The sequence below is a fragment of the Raphanus sativus genome, chromosome 5, assembly GCF_000801105.2.
Source record: "Raphanus sativus cultivar WK10039 chromosome 5, ASM80110v3, whole genome shotgun sequence".
Lineage (NCBI taxonomy): Eukaryota > Viridiplantae > Streptophyta > Magnoliopsida > Brassicales > Brassicaceae > Raphanus > Raphanus sativus.
The window spans coordinates 7,668,446-7,686,059 of record NC_079515.1 but is presented as its reverse complement, the minus strand read 5'-3'; the positions used below and the strand labels follow the sequence as shown (position 1 = coordinate 7,686,059).

Here is a 17,614-nt window from a genome sequence, read left to right as displayed (position 1 = left end):
CTCCATTTTTACTCCAAATATTATTTTGGTGTAAAATATGCTTCAATCATATTATATTTCTAATTCCAAAATGGAGAAATAGTTAGAATTACTTTATTTATTATGAAGTAATCTTACATTTAATTCATTTTAGATTTGGAATTTTTTATTTCATACTTAATAATATTTTAAAATAATACAATAACATGAAAATAAATATGATATTCTATAAGAGATTATTTATAATTTTACATAAAAATTCATAAACTAATAGAAAAATACCAAACTAAACATAAAAATATTTCTTTAACATTTACATTTACACCAAAAAAGCGATTAAATATTTATAATGTTAAATATTTATAATGTTAAAATATTTCTTAACATATACACCAAAAAAAAAACATAAAAATATAAAATACAAATAAAGTAAAATAAGCGATTAAATAACCCAGTGAATCATTTTTGGAACCGCTGTGATTGGTGAACTATTACCTAAACGATGATGATGTCCGATTTTAAAATTTTCTTATTCAATTTAAGAATTTATGGATAAAAAAGCTTATTATACATAATGAATTGTGTTAGTTGAACATTTGTGTGAAAAGTTTCTTAGATTATTTATTTTTATTAATGTTTATAGTTGGAGTTAATTGATAGTTTTCTTATAAGTAGAAGATATTAGTGATAATTATTTATCAAATAAAATGGTATCATTTAGAACATTCTTTTTGGAGTAATACATTAGAATGAAGTTTAACTTTATTTTGGTGTTGCCCCATTATAGAATAAAATTTGGAGTAAAGCATTATAGATTTTCTAATATGGTGGATTGTAGTATACAGTCAGCCCATCTCTTCCATTAATCAAAAGACATTTCAAATTTAGATTAGGCAGAATAATAGTTAGTTGACTCTATAGCAATAAGTGTATTTTTTCTAGGACTGACCAAATCAGTCGATAACATAAATCTAAAAAAAATCAATGACTATCGTATGTGTGAATTATAACGGAATGAAAGTAAAGATAATAGTTTGTGTTGTTTATTATGTACGGTAATAGCCTTCTTATATACAAGAGTGTAAGATCCTAATCTCATAAGGAGATAGCATAAATATCGTAAGTACATCATTATCAAAATACTAATAGGATCTATTTATATCTCGTAGTAGTTATCATATTACTCTCCCTCAAGTTGGAAGTGTGAGATGACGAACACCCAACTTGGACAACAAGTCTTCAAACAATGGCCTAGGCAAAGCCTTAGTAAGAATGTCTGCTAGTTGATTTTTAGATGTAACATGCTCTGTAGTGATGAGTTTCTTCTTAACCGCATCACGCACATGATGGCAATCTCGCTCAATGTGTTTAGTACGTTCATGAAAGACTGGGTTCGCAGCAATATGAATGGCAGACTTGCTATCACAAAATAAACGCATTGGTGTAGGACTAGGCATACGAAATGAATCAAAGAGCTCTTTCAACCACTTCAATTCCTTAACAGTTTCAGACATCGCTCGATATTCAGCCTCTGCAGATGATAAGGAGACATTGTCTTGTTTCTTTGCACGCCATATAACCGGAGACTTGCCAAGAAATATGATATAGGCGCTTATAGAACGTCGTGTAGTAGGACAAGATGACCAATCTGAGTCACAATATGCACTAATCTGAAGAGAATCATTGGCTTTCAAGAGAATGCCCTGTCCCGGATAACTCTTAAGATATCGAACAACTCGTAAAGCCGCTTCCCAATGAGGCAGTAGAGGTTGCTGCATGAATGTCGAGAGAATATGCACAATATATCCAAGTTCAGGTCGAGTATTAGTCAAATAAATCAGACGACCAACCAATCGTCGATACTGCTTTGCATTTGCGAGTGGACCAGTAGCCTCTGCAAGCTTGTGATTGAGCTCCACGGGTACATAGCAAGGTTTACATCCCAACAAACCAGTCTCTGCAATAATATCAAGGGCGTACTTCCGCTGAGATAAGTAAAGACCAGAAGCATTGCGAGCCACCTCGATGCCTAGAAAATATTTCAAGTTACCAAGATCTGTCATACGAAAGCACCGTCGAAGATAATCTTTAAATTCTTGTAGAGCAGTAGAGTCATTGTAGGCGATAACAAAATCGTCCACATAGACCAGTATGTGAAGAGTGACAGACCCACGTATCTTGGAGAACAGAGAATGATCAGCATAGTCATGAGAGAAACCAAATTTTTCTAAGGCATCCGAGAGCTTAACATACCAACACCGTGGAGACTGTCGCAAACCATATAGAGATTTCCTAAGCCGACAGACTTTAGTAGGGTCCGAGCTTGTAAAACCTTGTGGAAGTTTCATATAAATTTCTTCCTCTAAATCTCCATGTAAGAACGCGTTACTAACGTCCATCTGATGGACTAACCACCCCTTTGCTGCAGCTAGCTTTAGGATGATACGAACAGTAGATAGTTTTGCAACAGGAGCGAATGTCTCAGTAAAGTCCTCTCCTTCTGTCTGATGATTACCAAGCACCACGAGCCGAGCTTTGGGCCGTTCAAGTGTTCCATCAGCATGATATTTATTTGAGTATATCCACATATTACCAAGAGCTTTCTTTCCAGGAGGAAGGGTAGTAACATCCCAAGTATTAGTTTCCTCAAACGCAGTGACCTCCTTTCCCATAGCATCGTTCCAGACCTTAAGTTTAACTGCCTCTTTGAAAGATTTTGGAACATCGTCGCGAACAATAGCTGCCATGTATGCTCGATGGGAATCTGAAAACAGATGGTCAGAAATATAGCTAGATATAGGATACTAAGTGTTACCTGAGACCGTTTGTAGAGGACCAAGATCAGATGAGTAGAGATCGTGTGAGGGTTTATTATTTTCCTGTTGTACAGAGTGAGTGACATAGTCCTTGAGAAGGATAAACGGAGTCTTGTGGCGCAAGCCACGGCCAAGTATCTCAGGTACATGCGTATCATCTAGCTCAGACGAGGTATGTGGAGTAGGAGAAGATGGTTCAGGCATAGTAGAAGGTATAAGAGTGGTGTCAGAGATCGTAGTAGGTAGTGTAGAAGGTAGAGGAGTAGTTGCAGGGATCGGAGAAGAAAGAGAAGTAGTTGCAGGGTTTGTAGAAGGTAGAGGAGGAGAGATGGTAGAGGGTTCAGTAGTAGGATTCATAGTTGATGGCGCTGTTGTAGACGGCGGTGAGCTCCCCCTTAAGTCAGAAGTAGGTGAAATCCAGTCATCTCCCGATGAGTCATAGAAGTTAGTAGGTGGTGGAACATAGTTGTCAGAGTCAACTCCAGGAAACTTAGACTCAGAGAAAACTACGTCACGGCTTGTGAAGAATTCGTGTGTGTCCAAGTCGTATAGTTTCCATGCTTTCTTGCCATAGGGGTAACCGACGAAAATGCACTTCCTGCTTCGGTCACCAAACTTGTCTTTATCTCTGGCTCGTCGGTGTGCATAGCACAAGCATCCAAAGACCCTTAGGCGATCAAAGTCTGGTTTCTTATTGAATAAGAGTTCGTATGGCGTTTTGCCATGTAGAATCTGTGATGGTGTGTGGTTAATCAAGTGAGCCGCTGCTAAGATGCTCTCACCCCAGAAAGTAGAAGGCAAACGTGCTTGGAAGAGACACGCACGAGCTATATTGAGTATATGGCGATGTTTCCGTTCAACACGGCCATTTTGCTGAGGCGTATCGACACAAGAGGTTTGATGTTCAATGCCCTGTTTCCTGAAATAAGATGCTAGACACATGAACTCAGTACCATTATCAGTCCGTATCTTCCGAACTGATGCGTTGAATTGGCGATGGCAGAGGGCAAAAAATTGCTGGAGAAGACCAGAAACCTCAGATTTCTCAAGCATTAAGTAAACCCATACGGCTCTAGAGTAGTCGTCAACTATGGTAAAAAAATATCGAGCTCCACATGAAGAAGGTATACGGTAAGGTCCCCACACATCACAATATATTAAAGAGAATGGAGAAGAAGTTTTATTAAAACTATCAGGGAAAACACAACGAGTTTGTTTAGCTCGAAAACAAACCTCACAAGACGCAGCTTGTTCTGAATCAAACACCAATTTTTCTAAAAACGGCAAGGAAGACAAAACACGAAAAGATGGATGACCAAGCCGTCGATGCCAGAGTTCTGATGTAGAAGAATTCTTCAACACAGTTCGGTGGACACTCGCAGCTGTGACTCCAGTAAAATAATAAACCCCCTCACGTTCTTCACCCGTTCCAATCAGGGTCTTCGTAAAACGGTCCTGCAAGACACACAACGTATCAGTAAATATAGCTATACAGCCCGTTTGTTTAAGTAAACAAGACACAGAGATCAAGGTGCAATTGAAATCAGGGACGTATAACACGTCGGTCAAAAAATAGTCACGACTGAGCCTAATAGTGCCTTTCTTCTGTGCCTTAGACAAGCGCCCATCAGGAAATTTGATTGACGATGGCAATATGTCAACAACATCGGTTAGAAGAGATATGTTTCCTGTCATATGGTGCAAAGCACCCGTATCAATGATCACATCACTAAATTTAGGTTTACCAGGCAGCTTTTCAGTAGAGATGTTGGAGCGTTGCTGAGACGTCTGAAGTAGATGGATGAGTTGTGATATCTGGTCGTTATTGAGGTTGTTTATTGGTGGAGTAGACGTTGTGTTGTTAGTTATGGCTCGAGTAGAATTTGTACGTCCACGTCCTCTGTTTCCAGTGTTAGACCACGTTCTCTGTTTCCGGTTGTCTTCTGTAGATCGTACCACCATTCAGGATATCCATGGAGAAGGAAACATTCGGTATTGTCATGACCAGTGCGAGAACAGTGAGTGCAGAGTCTGTTTGGGTCGCGAGTTCGAGTAGCAACTGCTGCAGTTTGAGGCGCTTCTTGTTTTGGTAAATCGGTTTGAACAGAAAATCCAATGGCGTCGCTCTTGAGTTCTGTAGTACGAGTTGAGTTATTGTGCTGCTCTTCTCGAATGATCCGGGAATAGACAATATTCAGGTCAGGTAAAGGATCTTCATCAATGATCTGAGATCGGATGGTTCGAAAACGAGATTCATCAAGGCCAAAAAGAAATTTATGGACACGAATCTCTTCTCGCTCCTTGCTAATATCTGGTGCAGCTTCACAGGTACAAGCCCGAGTTGTATTTAGATTATCAAGCTCTTCCCAAAGTTTGGTAAGGCGTCCATAGTAGTCAATAACAGTTTGTCCATTCTGTTGACAAGAACTGATTGCATCTCGTAACTGATGGATCCGAACTCCATTACGAACAGAGAAGCGACTTTGTAGAGTCTCCCAAAGCTTATGCGCATCTGGGACAAACGTGACAGTAGAGTGTATCTTAGGGTCGATGGAAGTCCGTATCCAACCTACCAGCATAGAATTCGTAGCAAGCCATCTAGAGATATCAGGTTCTGTTGTCGGCTTCGGTATAGATCCATTAAGAAAACCGAGCTTTCGCTTGGCTTGGATCGAATTAGATAGTTCCGTAGCCCACTCCGTGTAGTTATCACCACGCAGTAAGACGGAGGTGATGAGTGCGCCAGGGTTATCTGACGGATGAAGGTAGTACGGAGAGGAATCAGCAGTAATAGCTGGAGTAGAAGTAGTAATAGCTGGAATAGAAGTAGTAATTGCTTTAGAAGATGACTCTGCCATGTTCTTTTACGTGAAGAACACGATTTGCAGTAGAGAAAAAATTAGGTCAAAGAACCTTTAGGCTCTGATACCATATAACGGAATGAAAGTAAAGATAATAGTTTGTGTTGTTTATTATGTACGGCAATAACCTTCTTATATACAAGAGTGTAAGATCCTAATCTCATAAGGAGATAGCATAAATATCGTAAGTACATCATTATCAAGATACTAATAGGATCTATCTATATCTCGTAGTAGTTATCATATTATGAATTGCTAGGGAATTTAGAAGAATGATATTTTTCATGAACTTATAACATTGTCATAATTTTTCAATAACACAACTTTTTTCCCCACTATCTGCTATATTAAAACTGTATTAACATAACAAGATTTGATAAAGCAGACTTTTTACAAAGATGAACTGAATGTTCAAGGTATGATCCGCTTAAATCAGATTTGTGTGTTTGATTTTGGAATAGTGATGTATCGTCAACTACTATTGATCGCATAGATAGAAGTGATGTATTACCAAATCTAAGCGTCCTGATTAGCCAAAAGGGACATGGAAGTAAAGGAGCACCGTACACTCGTGGACCCATTAGAATCTGTTTGTCGGTAAGATTAAAAACCCAACAATGAGACGACACGTGGAACTGCAGGCTTGCAGGTGATCGAGCTACTTTTCTTAATACCAGTACTTGTTTCACGTTAGATCGCGTTCTCGTGGATTGAATATACATGACGCCAATTATCACGACAAATAATAATACTTCTTCGGAACATTACAAATAAAAATACTTGAAAATGCAAATTTTCAATGAGAAATTGCCAAAAATACCATTTTCATAGTATCACTTTTCATGTTTACACTAACCTCTTTTACCACTACTTTTAATGAAGAGTTTAGATCTGAAGGTTTATGATTTAGGGTTTAGATTTGATGTTTTAGGGTTTAAGGTATATAGTTTAGGGTTTAGAGTTGAGGATTTAGGGTTTAGAGCTGAGGATTTTGGGATTTATAGTTTAGATTTTAGGGTTTAGGGTTTAGGATATTGAATTTAGGGTATATAGTTTAGGGTTTAGGGTTTAGAGTTGAAGATTTTGGGTTTAGGATTTAGAATTGGAGGTTTAGGATTTAGAATTTTGAAAAGCATATAAAAACAAAGATATAAGAGTTTTTACCATTTTAATAAATAAGGTATTTTTGAAAATGTATCTTTAGTGGTGGTAAAGATAAATAATAGTACCTTGAAAGTGGTATTTTTGAAAATTCTCCAATTTTAATTGTCCTTAATAAAATGTACATAAATAGTTTTGTAAAAACAAACTGATTTGTTTTGCGATTATCCTAGTTTTCACTACCAAATCTGCAATCTGCGATTCCGTAGTGATGATTATTGTGACATATATACATTTACCTTACAGGATAAGCTACGCGAAATAAATGTTTTTGTTACTCTAAATAGGACATGCGAAAAAGAATGAAACCTAACAGAACCGAACTAGACTATACTATAAAATTATGATTAATTAACATATGTATATATATTCCATCTGTTTCATATTAAGTGTCATTTCAACTCATTTTTCTTGTTTAACAAAAAATGTCATTCTACAATATCAATGTAATTTATACAATTTTTCAACTCAAAATTAATTGCAAAATACATTGATCTTATAAATAAATCTATTTATCTAAAATACTGTTGGTTAGATATGTGATATTAATGAAAATATAAATATATTTTAGGGAAATTTTCAAAAATACCACTTTCAAGGTACCATTATTCATCTTTACCACCACTAAAGACACATTTTCAATAATACCTTATTTATTAAAATGGTAAAGACTCTTATATCTTTGTTTTTATATGTTTTTCAAAATTCTAATCCCAAATTCTAATTCCTAAACCTCCAATTCTAAACCCTAAACCCAAAATCTTCAACTCTAAACCCTAAACCCTAAACTATATACCCTAAATTCAATATCCTAAACCCTAAACCCTAAAGTCTAAACTATAAACCCTAAATCCTTAACTCTAAACCCTAAATCTTAAACTCTAAACCCTAAACTATATACCTCAAACCCTAAAACATCAAATCTAAACCCTAAATCCTAAACCTTTAAATCTAGACCCTTCATTAAAAGTAGTGGTAAAAGTGGTTAGTGTAAACATGAAAAGTGGTACTATGAAAATGGTATTTTTGGCAATTTCTCTATATTTTATTGAATTTTTTAATATATGTGAAAAGTGTATGAGTGACACTTTTTGTGAAACGGAGGGAGTAGTTATTGGTTAGAAGGCATAACAGGTCAGGAAAATAAATAAGAGAAATTAGGATCATGCAAAGACAAAAACATTATGCGACATTAAATGCGTTTGGTTGAGCTTGATTTATAAAGTAAAGAGTGTCATGCAAAGTCATTAAATTCTACTTACAGGTTCCAAGATGCAGATGACATTGGATACTGATCGTGATTACTCTATTCAGTATTCACATACTGATCCCCTTACCTGCTGAATCTCGTCTATCATAAATTGGTTTAGATTTGGTAAAAATGTAAAACAAAGTAGCTTATGTGGACGAATGAACATAATATATACATGTACGGGGGATAACACACACAAACATAGACACGCCGTTGTAGGGTATAAGCAATTATTATTACCTTTCACATCTATGCTTGTGGGGAATGGACTTGTTTTAAAGGGTGATGACAGGTTATTATTGGGGGCCAAGAAAATGGGAGGATTCGCTTTTAATATCGAAACTATAAACATGGGGAAGTGAAAATGAAAGGAAGGGAGGACAGTATAATGAAAGGGTTACAGGGAATAAAAACAAAACTCAAATGATCAATACTCGTTGGAGGTTGACCAAAGCTGACGGATGTAGAAGACTTGTTTACAACTGTGAAAGAGTCAAGTCGCCAAGTGGTGTTTATATGACTTTTCTTTCTGTCTCCAGTCTTTGCGGTTGTAATTATTTCAACAGTTTCCATTGAATTACTTTTTCTCTTTTTGTGTGTTTCTTTTCTATATCTCCTCGTTAATTTAAAACTTGGGTATCATTCAATTCTGCATACCTTGCGATATTCAGAAATTTCTATTAGTAAAACTTCTCTGTGGCTTTTATATATGTATATATATATCTAGTGATTTGGATCCCCTGTACACAAGCTTTCATAATCCCACTGCTTAAAAAATTTCCCAGAGAATAAAATAAACAAGGGGCAAAAGTTTTAAAGGATGAAAATCATTAAAAACCGCGAGGGAGGTTTGTGGTTGTTTCGGTCACCGGAGTCTCCTCAGCTCCATGGCTAAACCAAACAAACAAAAAAACAAAATGATAATCAGACACATAATAGAGTTACTTATAACTCAAAAAACTAACAAAACATTGGTGGATATTTGTTACCTGAGATAGCTGAGAGCAGACATGCGGTAGAGACAAGTGAAGACCAGTACATGCAATCCTATAGTGTAGAAGAAGGCAAATGTCCTCGCATATCTGAAACGAAAAACCCAATCACTCCCAACGTTTCTTGTGATGTAGTTCATAAAAAAAGATAAGAACCCAGCGGCTTTACTTGTTTCCTAGAAGGAAACGGCCACTGCTTAGTGTAATCCGATCTCTAATTCCCAAATCTTTGACCCGTTGCTCTCTTTCCTGTTTGAACACACCATTTAGTTTACACGAGGCTTGGAATGGTTAATACTACTAGGTTTTGTTGTGTAGAGATAAATAATAGAAGAATGTCTTTTTAACCTTTTTGGAGAATGCTGCAAATGGGTTGATATCATCCTCGTATATTTTCTTGTATTTAGATTCCACATCCGAGCTAAATCCACTTTCCAGATCTTCCACGTACTGAAGTTTGGAGAAAGATTTCAATTAGAAAAAAAAACACGAGCGTGATGGGACATAGAAAGGGTGTCAGAGAAAAGAAAATACCTTCTTTGATCCTCGGGAAACAACTTTGTCATGGTTATAGTCTTGTACATAACGGATTTTGCCATAGAGTTTCACGTTGTCTGCTTTAGTCTTCTCCAATTCGTCTGTGAGAAAGCCTATCTTCTCTTTTAATCGTCTTATTTCCTGCAACAGCAAATAGAACACAGAGCTCAAATGAGTTTAACCAAGAGATAGAGAAGACGGATTAAAATTGGATCTTCCAAGTGCATTATTGTTTACCTCTTCTGTTTCCCGCAACCGTGCTCGGAACCTATCTCTTTGGCTGCAGATAACTTTCAGCATTGAGCTTTGATCTTGATCTGTTGGAACATGTTTCTGATCCATAGGAGCCTATCAAAAGGAAACCAAAAATGATAGAGAGCAGAGTAAGCATACAACATATACTAAAACCTTAAAGCTATATGTTACTGGTTATCTATCTAGATCTTAGTTCTACACCATTTGATCCTTTCCCTTTTCTTTCAGGGAATTTTCTCAGCTTTAAGAGTGTTACATGACTCATAAATATATGCCAGAGAAAAGTACCTCAGACTGCTCAGCCACACCTGCGTCTGAGAACTCCCACTCATTAAATAGAGCACCTTTTCGCTCTTTTGAACTGTAACCCTGCGTAACAAGTAGAGAAGGTTTCACGTACAATCAAAGTTTTTTATATCTGGTTTCTTCTCAGAAAATCCTCATAATCTCAGAAAATAATATAAACATATAAACACAGAAAAAATCATGGAGGGATGTCAGAGAAAAAATAACTACAAGGAAAAGAGAGACCTTAAAATGGTAGCTACACACTCTTACATACCTTCAAGATATCATCCTCCAACTTTTGAATCAGTCTTTGCTGTTCATTAACCTTAGCTGTTAGTTCTTCACCCTTGGCTTCAGCTTTCTCAAGCAAGGAGGTTTTCTCAGAAAGTTGAACCTGGAATAAAAAGTAGTTTAATCGACCAATGCCATTGATTGGGTAAGTTCACGTCAATAAAAAGGGAAAGAGTAACGAAGATACATAATTACAGTGGTGCCTGTTCAATCCGTAGAAGGTTATATACCTTTAACTGAGTGACCTCATGCTCCATTTTTCTGTTTTTATCAAGAAGAAGCGACTCCATTCTGCTCATCTCTTCACCAGTGGTAGCAGCATCCCAGTCCTCGGCCTCAATTGAATTGTAACCTACAGCCTAATGCGCAATGACAGCATTACACATTTACACTTTACACACACACACAATAATACTATTACAAGGAAGAGTAGATAATGGATCTATAGCAAGTCAGTTAGAGAAAAAAAAAAGCAGGCACCAAAAACACCAGAAACGATAAATACCTGCAGAATTTTCACTTTCTTGCGCAGATCATCAACTAATTTTGCTGATGGTCTTTCTTGAAGCTCTTTCTTCATCTCTTCAATGATAGTATCCTAGTTTGATACAAAAATGACGGGATGCAAATATTAGACATGGAAAGCGATAGGAAACTAATTTACTAACACAAAAAAATTCGCAGCATAAACTAAAAGGATATCAGACGATCAAAAAAAAAACTAAAAGGATATCACAAACTTCACCTTTTTATTGAGCAACGAATTCAATTTCTTTATCTCGGCAACATGATCTTCTCGCTCATTAGCTAAAGCAGTCTCAACATTGTGAATCTCCATATTAAGCTCTGATATGATCTTCTCTTTTGCAGTTAAAGAGTTCTCCAGAATACTATTTGAATCAACATTATCACTGCAATGAACAAGCACAGCACAAAAAAAAACAAGAATTAAAACTAGGACCTTTCTATTATGTGCCTTGTTAAATGGACCCTCAAGTATCAACTAACTCACCTATTCTTGTTTTCCGTATCTTCATTAGCTGTTTGCAGCTGAGACCGTAGATGTCCCTGTTACAAAACAATAACAAAGTTAAGCTGCAAAATTACCTGGTTTATCCTGGGGCATTCCCTTAATTCAAACATGACATTTAAAGAACATTCTGTGAAATACCTTCTCCCTCTCAAGTGTAAGGAGTCGCGTTTGAGCACGCTCCACTTCATCCATCAATAGACTAAGTTCAGATTGCTTTGTCGCTGTTTCTTCGTCTGATGTTATAGACAAAAGTAATGTGTATTAACAAGACAAGAAGGAACAAAGAATAAGCAAGATTGAAATAATAACTGTCAAGTTTTTAGAGGAATGATCATGTAAAGGACACCATCCCGATCATGAAAGCACATAACTGGTTCACCATATTAAGGGTCAATGAACAACCTGATTGAGCACGAAGTTCAAAAAGTTGGCTCTGTGCTAACTCATGCAATTTTTGCATAGTGGAGACACTGTCTTTTGCTTGCCTTAACTGATCTTGCAAAGCTTGCTCCCTGTAAAAAAGTGAATATGAAAATGTAGATGATGGCTCAAAAAACTCTTAAACACCCAAATCATTCACGGAAGAAAATATTATTTACCTATCCTTTAAAAGCTCCAGCGTTTTCTGATTTTCCTCAGCCAGATTCCGTTGCTTGATCTCAACAACCTCCTTGATTTTTTCTTCCATCTGAATCCAAAAAAAACAAAACGATATGGCTGTTAAACTTAACCAGTTAACAGTTACAAGATCACAAAATAGCTCTGTCTTTATGGCTCTGTATAAGTTTGCAATTGACCTCCAGAAATAGGTTCAAGCATTGAAGGAAGTTAAGCTTTACTGACAGTCACATTTGTTCAGTTTTGTCCCTATACCAATTAGAAAACGTTACCTGCTGCTCAAGCTGGCGGTTCCGTTCTTCTAGTCTCCTTATTGTGGCCTGTTGATTTTTCAGATGAGTCGCTTCTGTCCTAAATTCCTCAAGTTCAACTTTCATTTTTCTATTCTCAGATTCCACTTCAGATAACTTACGCTCTTGCTCCTGAAAGACAGTAAAACAGTAAGTTCAGTTAGCATATCATTCAGGCTAGAGGACTTAAAGGTTTCTAACGTTAGGGTAATAGGAAGAATTACAGCAATAGAAGCAAGAGCAGGAAAGGGATCGGGTGCTTCATAGAGTTTCTGATAAATGTTTAAGAAAGCATTCTCCCCAAACTTGGCCCTCTTGGTAATATTATCAACTTCTTCCTGATACCCCTTGAGCAAGGCGTTAAACATACCAAGTTTGTCCTCAGGCGATGCTTTTTTGAAGTCTGTTACCAATATAAATCATAGAATCTGTTAACATCTTCCATCATATTCACCATCAGTTATATTAAAAGCAAAATATAAAAAAGGCGAAACAAAAAAAAGTACCCCTGGTGCTCTCTGCAAGCTTTCGGCGATTCTTCTGGCTGTTTTCTTGATTCTCAGCTATTCTAAGCCCTTGCTCGTCAAGTACACTCTTCTCCTTCTCCAAATCGAACTCTGAAACATATATTTGACATAACAGTTAAACGCAATGAACTGAAACTTTCTCAAATCGGATCACATTACGCTATCACTTCTCGTTCGTTCTCCCGAACATCTAATGACAATCTCATCACGCCTCTTGTAGTACCGATTAAGCCTTTACTACTTCAATGTAATTCAAAACTAAACCCTAAGCACGAATCTCTCTCCTACTGCAACAAGCTACCACTCAGCTTCAATGCCATTCGAATCAAACGTATAACGTATGAATCTGAAACGAACCTTTCCAGAAACTGGTGACGATAGGAATGGGAGAGGAGGAGGAGGAGGAGGAAGACGGAGGAGTTGTTTTATCTCTCTCCGATCCATCTTGCAATGCCTCCATTTCTCCTCGTATTCGGATCTCGATCTCGCGCTCCGGCGAACACAGGCAATACTTCAGTACGAAGAAACTTTCTGGGAAAGTGATATTTTACCTTCGAATCAACGATAGAATTTTCCGACTGTTGTTTTTTTTTCTCCTGGAAATTTTACTACTGCCGATCGGATCTGCTGGCGGATACATTAGAGTTTGGGGGTAAAACAGTAATTGTCTTTTAACACTTTAACAGGCTTTGAAATACTGAGCCACTGAAGCTATATCAAATTCTAAAAGGCCGATGATTGGTATGTACAAAGGCCCACTTTGAAGGCGTAAATCAATAGATTATTGATGTTTTTCGCGCTTATGAATTATCTTTACTTTTACAAAAAAAAAAAAATTATAATTCTCACTAATGTCATTTAAGTTTTTTCAGTTTTTAGACTTAAAATTATAGCTAACTATTACTTTAATTTATCGCATCCGTGACCCGTTAAAAAAATCATTCTATCAATTATAAATTTATTTTTTATTTTTGATACGTCTAAATCCATTATATGCTTTTGAAAAAAATAAATAAATTATCAACATTAAAATTGTAATAATATTGATTGTACTTAAAATATATTAAATCATAACTATACATATAATTAAATCAAAATTATTTTTCCACAGTCAAACATATTATTAATTTATGTTTAACATTTATAGTAACTTAATTATACTGAATTCAATAATAATTTTAATTCTAAAAGTCACAAATGTATCCTTAAAATAGTTATTAAAAACCTATAAATTAAAATTCATAAAAAAATATAATGCATTTACCTTATATGATAAATCACATAGTTTATTCAATTTTATATGTTATTAAAATGTATATAAGAAATTTAATTAATTTTAAAAAGTATTATAACTTTTTCTGAATTTATCGGGTCAATCAGTTGTGGTTCACAGGTTAATGACAAGTTTTAAGTTGTCAATGACAAGTTTTAAGTTTTATCAGATTTTTAACTAATGAATTATTCATTAAATCAAAACTGGTTTATATCATGTTACCAGATTTATCGGTTTGACGCGGATCCAGATCGAATATAAAAACATTGCATATATCTTAGTTGGTTTATAAACCACATAAATGCCCCACTAAAATGAGTTAACTAATTTGTAAAAGTATAATTATTTTTTCGCATCATTTAAAATGTAGATGCAGTATTAGTTCTTACAGGTTCAAATATTTTGGTTTTTGGTGTTTTAGCTCCAAAAATATAGGAATTATTTACGTGTTTATAAATTTTTGTTTGGTTTCAGTGGTTATTTCAGTTTTTGGTTCGGTTTACTTCAATTCGAGTAACAAATTTGAGAATGACTTGTATCCAAAAAATTCTAGGTCCAATACGGTTCGATTCGATTCTGGTTTTTGGATACTTTTGGATTTATATGAAAAAATTGGATAATTCAAAGTCTTCGGTTTAAGTATTAGGTAATTCAAATTGTTTGGATTTAAATATTAGATAATTTTTAATATTTCTGATAAAAATATTAAAATAATTTGTTTTCTTGGATAATTCAATTTGTAAATAGTATTTTTGAGGATATTTATTTATTTAGAAACTAAATATAATTAATATTTGTAGGTATATAATGTGTATTTTAAAATTTGGGTACACAGTCGGTTTTTGGTTCGATTCCGATATTTTGGTTCTAGAGATATATAATTCGTTCGGATATTATAAAAAAATTGTCTAAACTTTTGGTTATTATAAAATTTGGTTTAGTGTTTTTGGTTTAGTATAATTTGGTTCTGGATAAATGTGCATATACATATTCACTATTTTATACATAAATTCACACTCCATATGTTTTCTAATAAGTGTCACTTTAGATTAAGAAATCATTTAATTTTATATTTTTTTATATAAAAATATAATTACCAACACAACTGCTCATATTTCAATCGATAGAAAAATAAAATAGAAAATAAATTAATAAATTTTGCATTGAAATACTGAAAATACACTTATTTTGTAACAAAAAAATTTCTTTACAACGACACTTAATAAAATGAGAGAGTATAAAATAATTTATTAACATAAAATAAATCTGTTTTTAAAAACTACGAGCAATATCAAAATCTAATTCACAAATTGAGAAGGGATCACGCTTTAACGTGTAAAACAGTAATGAATGTGAAGAAGTTTTCTTCATGGAGGACAGTTTGCAACGTACTTACGGTCTTAAAGAACGAATTCAATTTTTCAAAATATCAGTTATAAATGAATGTGAAGAAGTTTTCTTAACCGTACAATCAAAAGCGCGTTAACAGTTGTGATATAAACATGTTGTAAATGTAGAATATATAATCCAAGATCTTTCCTATAATGAAATTAAAATCACAAATATAATACCAATTAGTACGTTGCAAGCTGTCCTCCATGGTAAAAAAAAATCATTTTCAAGAAGACAAAAATCTACATTTGTAAAAAAGTGCAACTAACTAAAGTTCAATCATTTATAGCCTCAAAGTGACACCATTCAACCTATTATATATACTCAACATCCATTCACAAAATCTTTCACACCATCTCCAATCCTATTTTTACCAGAAAAAACTCAACACTTTACGATGGAGAACCAATGGACTTCTGGTCTTTGCAGATGCATGGAAGACGGCAAAACTGGTAATTAGAGTCGTTATTTACTTAAGAGTACTAATCAAATCGGCAGTATATATTTGTACACATAATTGTTTTATCATGGTTTAATTGATTTTTATTCTTTTTGATTTGCGATGGATAAGTTTGCCTTACATGTTTCTGCCCGTGCGTCACTTTTGGACGGATCGCTAATATTGCTGACGAAGGAAATCGCGGTAAGTCATACTCATATATATATATATGTTATTTTATTGTATTTGTGTGGTGTGTATACATATATCTGTAAATATTGTATGTGTGTACTCATGTGACGTTTATATTATGTAGGCTGTGAGGAATGTGGGCTGTTTTACGGACTGATATGTTGTGTGGTCGCGTTGCCATGCTTGTTCTCATGCACTTACCGGACCAAGATCCGACGCAAATTCGGGCTAGCGGAGTCTCCAGCTTCGGATTGCATCACTCACTGCTTTTGTGAATGTTGTGCTCTTTGCCAAGAATACCGTGAACTGAAAAACCGTGGTCTTGACCCTTCTATTGGTAATTGCAGTTCTTATGAACATTTTGATAAATCATATACAAAAACATCATAGGCCTTTTTATTTGTCTGTTTTCGAAAAAGGTTTTTTTTTGTTGATTAACTATTAATTTGTATTTTATTATTTTGGTGTAATAGGATGGAATGGACAGATGCAACGGGCAACATCTCCTCCTATGGCTCAACACATGAATAGTTGATTCTAAAGTTTCATGTTTCACGATATGCTTATTTTTTTAGTGAATGGATGATCTAAATTGAATAAGTGGATTCAGAAATAGAACACCTTTAAGTGTGTTTTAATAGTTTAAATGGTTTCAGTTTTATTACTTTTGTTTCGGTAATGATGAATAAATAGATAAATTATGATGGTGTATACCCACATATATGTTTGGATAAAAATTGAGGTCTCAAGCGAACTCTAAGGTGAAACAAAATTAGTATCACTCATGCTCTCTGCAAGCATGAATGATATATATTATAGGAAAAAAAAATTTAAAAATACATTTTTATCAACTAATAATGATTAATTGTAAACATTAAGAAAATTAGTTACTTTTACTAAATAATTATTGGTTTAAAATCATGAAAAATAAATAATCATAGAAAATTATGCGTTTAATATTTAAACTAGATGATAAATCGTGTCTTGCGTAGAATGATATTTTTTAACTATTATGTATTTAAATATTATAACAATACTCACTTTGTTATCGACAACTTTTTTACATTTGACTAAAGATAGACATTCATGTATCATGTGGTTCGGTTTGGTTATGTTTAGTTGATCTTTACGGATTCAATTCGATTTTATTCGGATCTTTGCGGGTTCGGTTTGGATTCTGATAATTCATTTTTTAAAAAATAAAGTTTTTATAATTTTTAGTTTCTAAAAATATAAAATTTAAAATAATATATAATATATAAAACATGAAAATTTTAATAATGTATGCCAAAATACTTAAACTTAATATAAAAATTGGTTTAGTTTAAATGTTTGGATATAAAATCAATAGAAATTTTAAATATTTTGATATTTTGAGAATCTTTTAGCTATTATAAACATGTAATTTATTATATATA

The 17,614-nt window shown here is 34.5% G+C and overlaps 2 protein-coding genes across 2 annotated transcripts; one reads left to right on the top strand and one right to left on the bottom strand.

Annotated features, from left to right (window-relative positions):
- Positions 1-8,743: 8,743 nt before the first annotated feature.
- Positions 8,744-13,516, bottom strand: LOC108856448 (protein CASP). The gene is made up of 19 exons (XM_018630246.2): positions 13,258-13,516; positions 12,880-12,990; positions 12,598-12,776; positions 12,356-12,505; positions 12,065-12,153; positions 11,868-11,977; positions 11,604-11,698; positions 11,445-11,500; positions 11,178-11,343; positions 10,938-11,030; positions 10,663-10,791; positions 10,416-10,535; positions 10,142-10,222; positions 9,836-9,946; positions 9,596-9,739; positions 9,410-9,511; positions 9,231-9,310; positions 9,059-9,151; positions 8,744-8,960 (listed from the first exon to the last, which is right to left on the bottom strand). Exons 1-19 carry the CDS (start codon positions 13,358-13,360, stop codon positions 8,900-8,902), a joined length of 2,073 nt encoding a protein of 690 aa, XP_018485748.1. The 5' UTR covers positions 13,361-13,516; the 3' UTR covers positions 8,744-8,899.
- A 2,356-nt stretch (positions 13,517-15,872) lies between these two features.
- Positions 15,873-16,907, top strand: LOC108860771 (protein PLANT CADMIUM RESISTANCE 7). The gene is made up of 4 exons (XM_018634623.2): positions 15,873-16,017; positions 16,137-16,208; positions 16,321-16,533; positions 16,670-16,907. The coding sequence occupies exons 1-4, from the start codon at positions 15,963-15,965 to the stop codon at positions 16,729-16,731; spliced, it is 402 nt and encodes a 133-aa protein (XP_018490125.1). The 5' UTR covers positions 15,873-15,962; the 3' UTR covers positions 16,732-16,907.
- Positions 16,908-17,614: the final 707 nt, after the last annotated feature.

What these genes read in the sequence shown, in the direction of transcription:
- LOC108860771 (XM_018634623.2), top strand. Translation starts at nt 15,963, where the DNA reads ATGGAGAACCAATGGACTTCTGGTCTTTGCAGATGCATGGAAGACGGC. An exon ending in CATGGAAGACGGCAAAACTG is followed by an intron (nt 16,018 to 16,136) that starts GTAATTAGAGTC and finishes GCGATGGATAAG; the next exon opens with TTTGCCTTACATGTTTCTGC. An exon ending in TGGTCTTGACCCTTCTATTG is followed by an intron (nt 16,534 to 16,669) that starts GTAATTGCAGTT and finishes TTGGTGTAATAG; the next exon opens with GATGGAATGGACAGATGCAA.
- LOC108856448 (XM_018630246.2), bottom strand. Translation starts at nt 13,360, where the DNA reads ATGGAGGCATTGCAAGATGGATCGGAGAGAGATAAAACAACTCCTCCG. An exon ending in ACCGCCAGCTTGAGCAGCAG is followed by an intron (nt 12,154 to 12,355) that starts GTAACGTTTTCT and finishes TTTTGGATTCAG; the next exon opens with ATGGAAGAAAAAATCAAGGA. An exon ending in TGAACTTCGTGCTCAATCAG is followed by an intron (nt 11,699 to 11,867) that starts GTTGTTCATTGA and finishes CTATAACATCAG; the next exon opens with ACGAAGAAACAGCGACAAAG.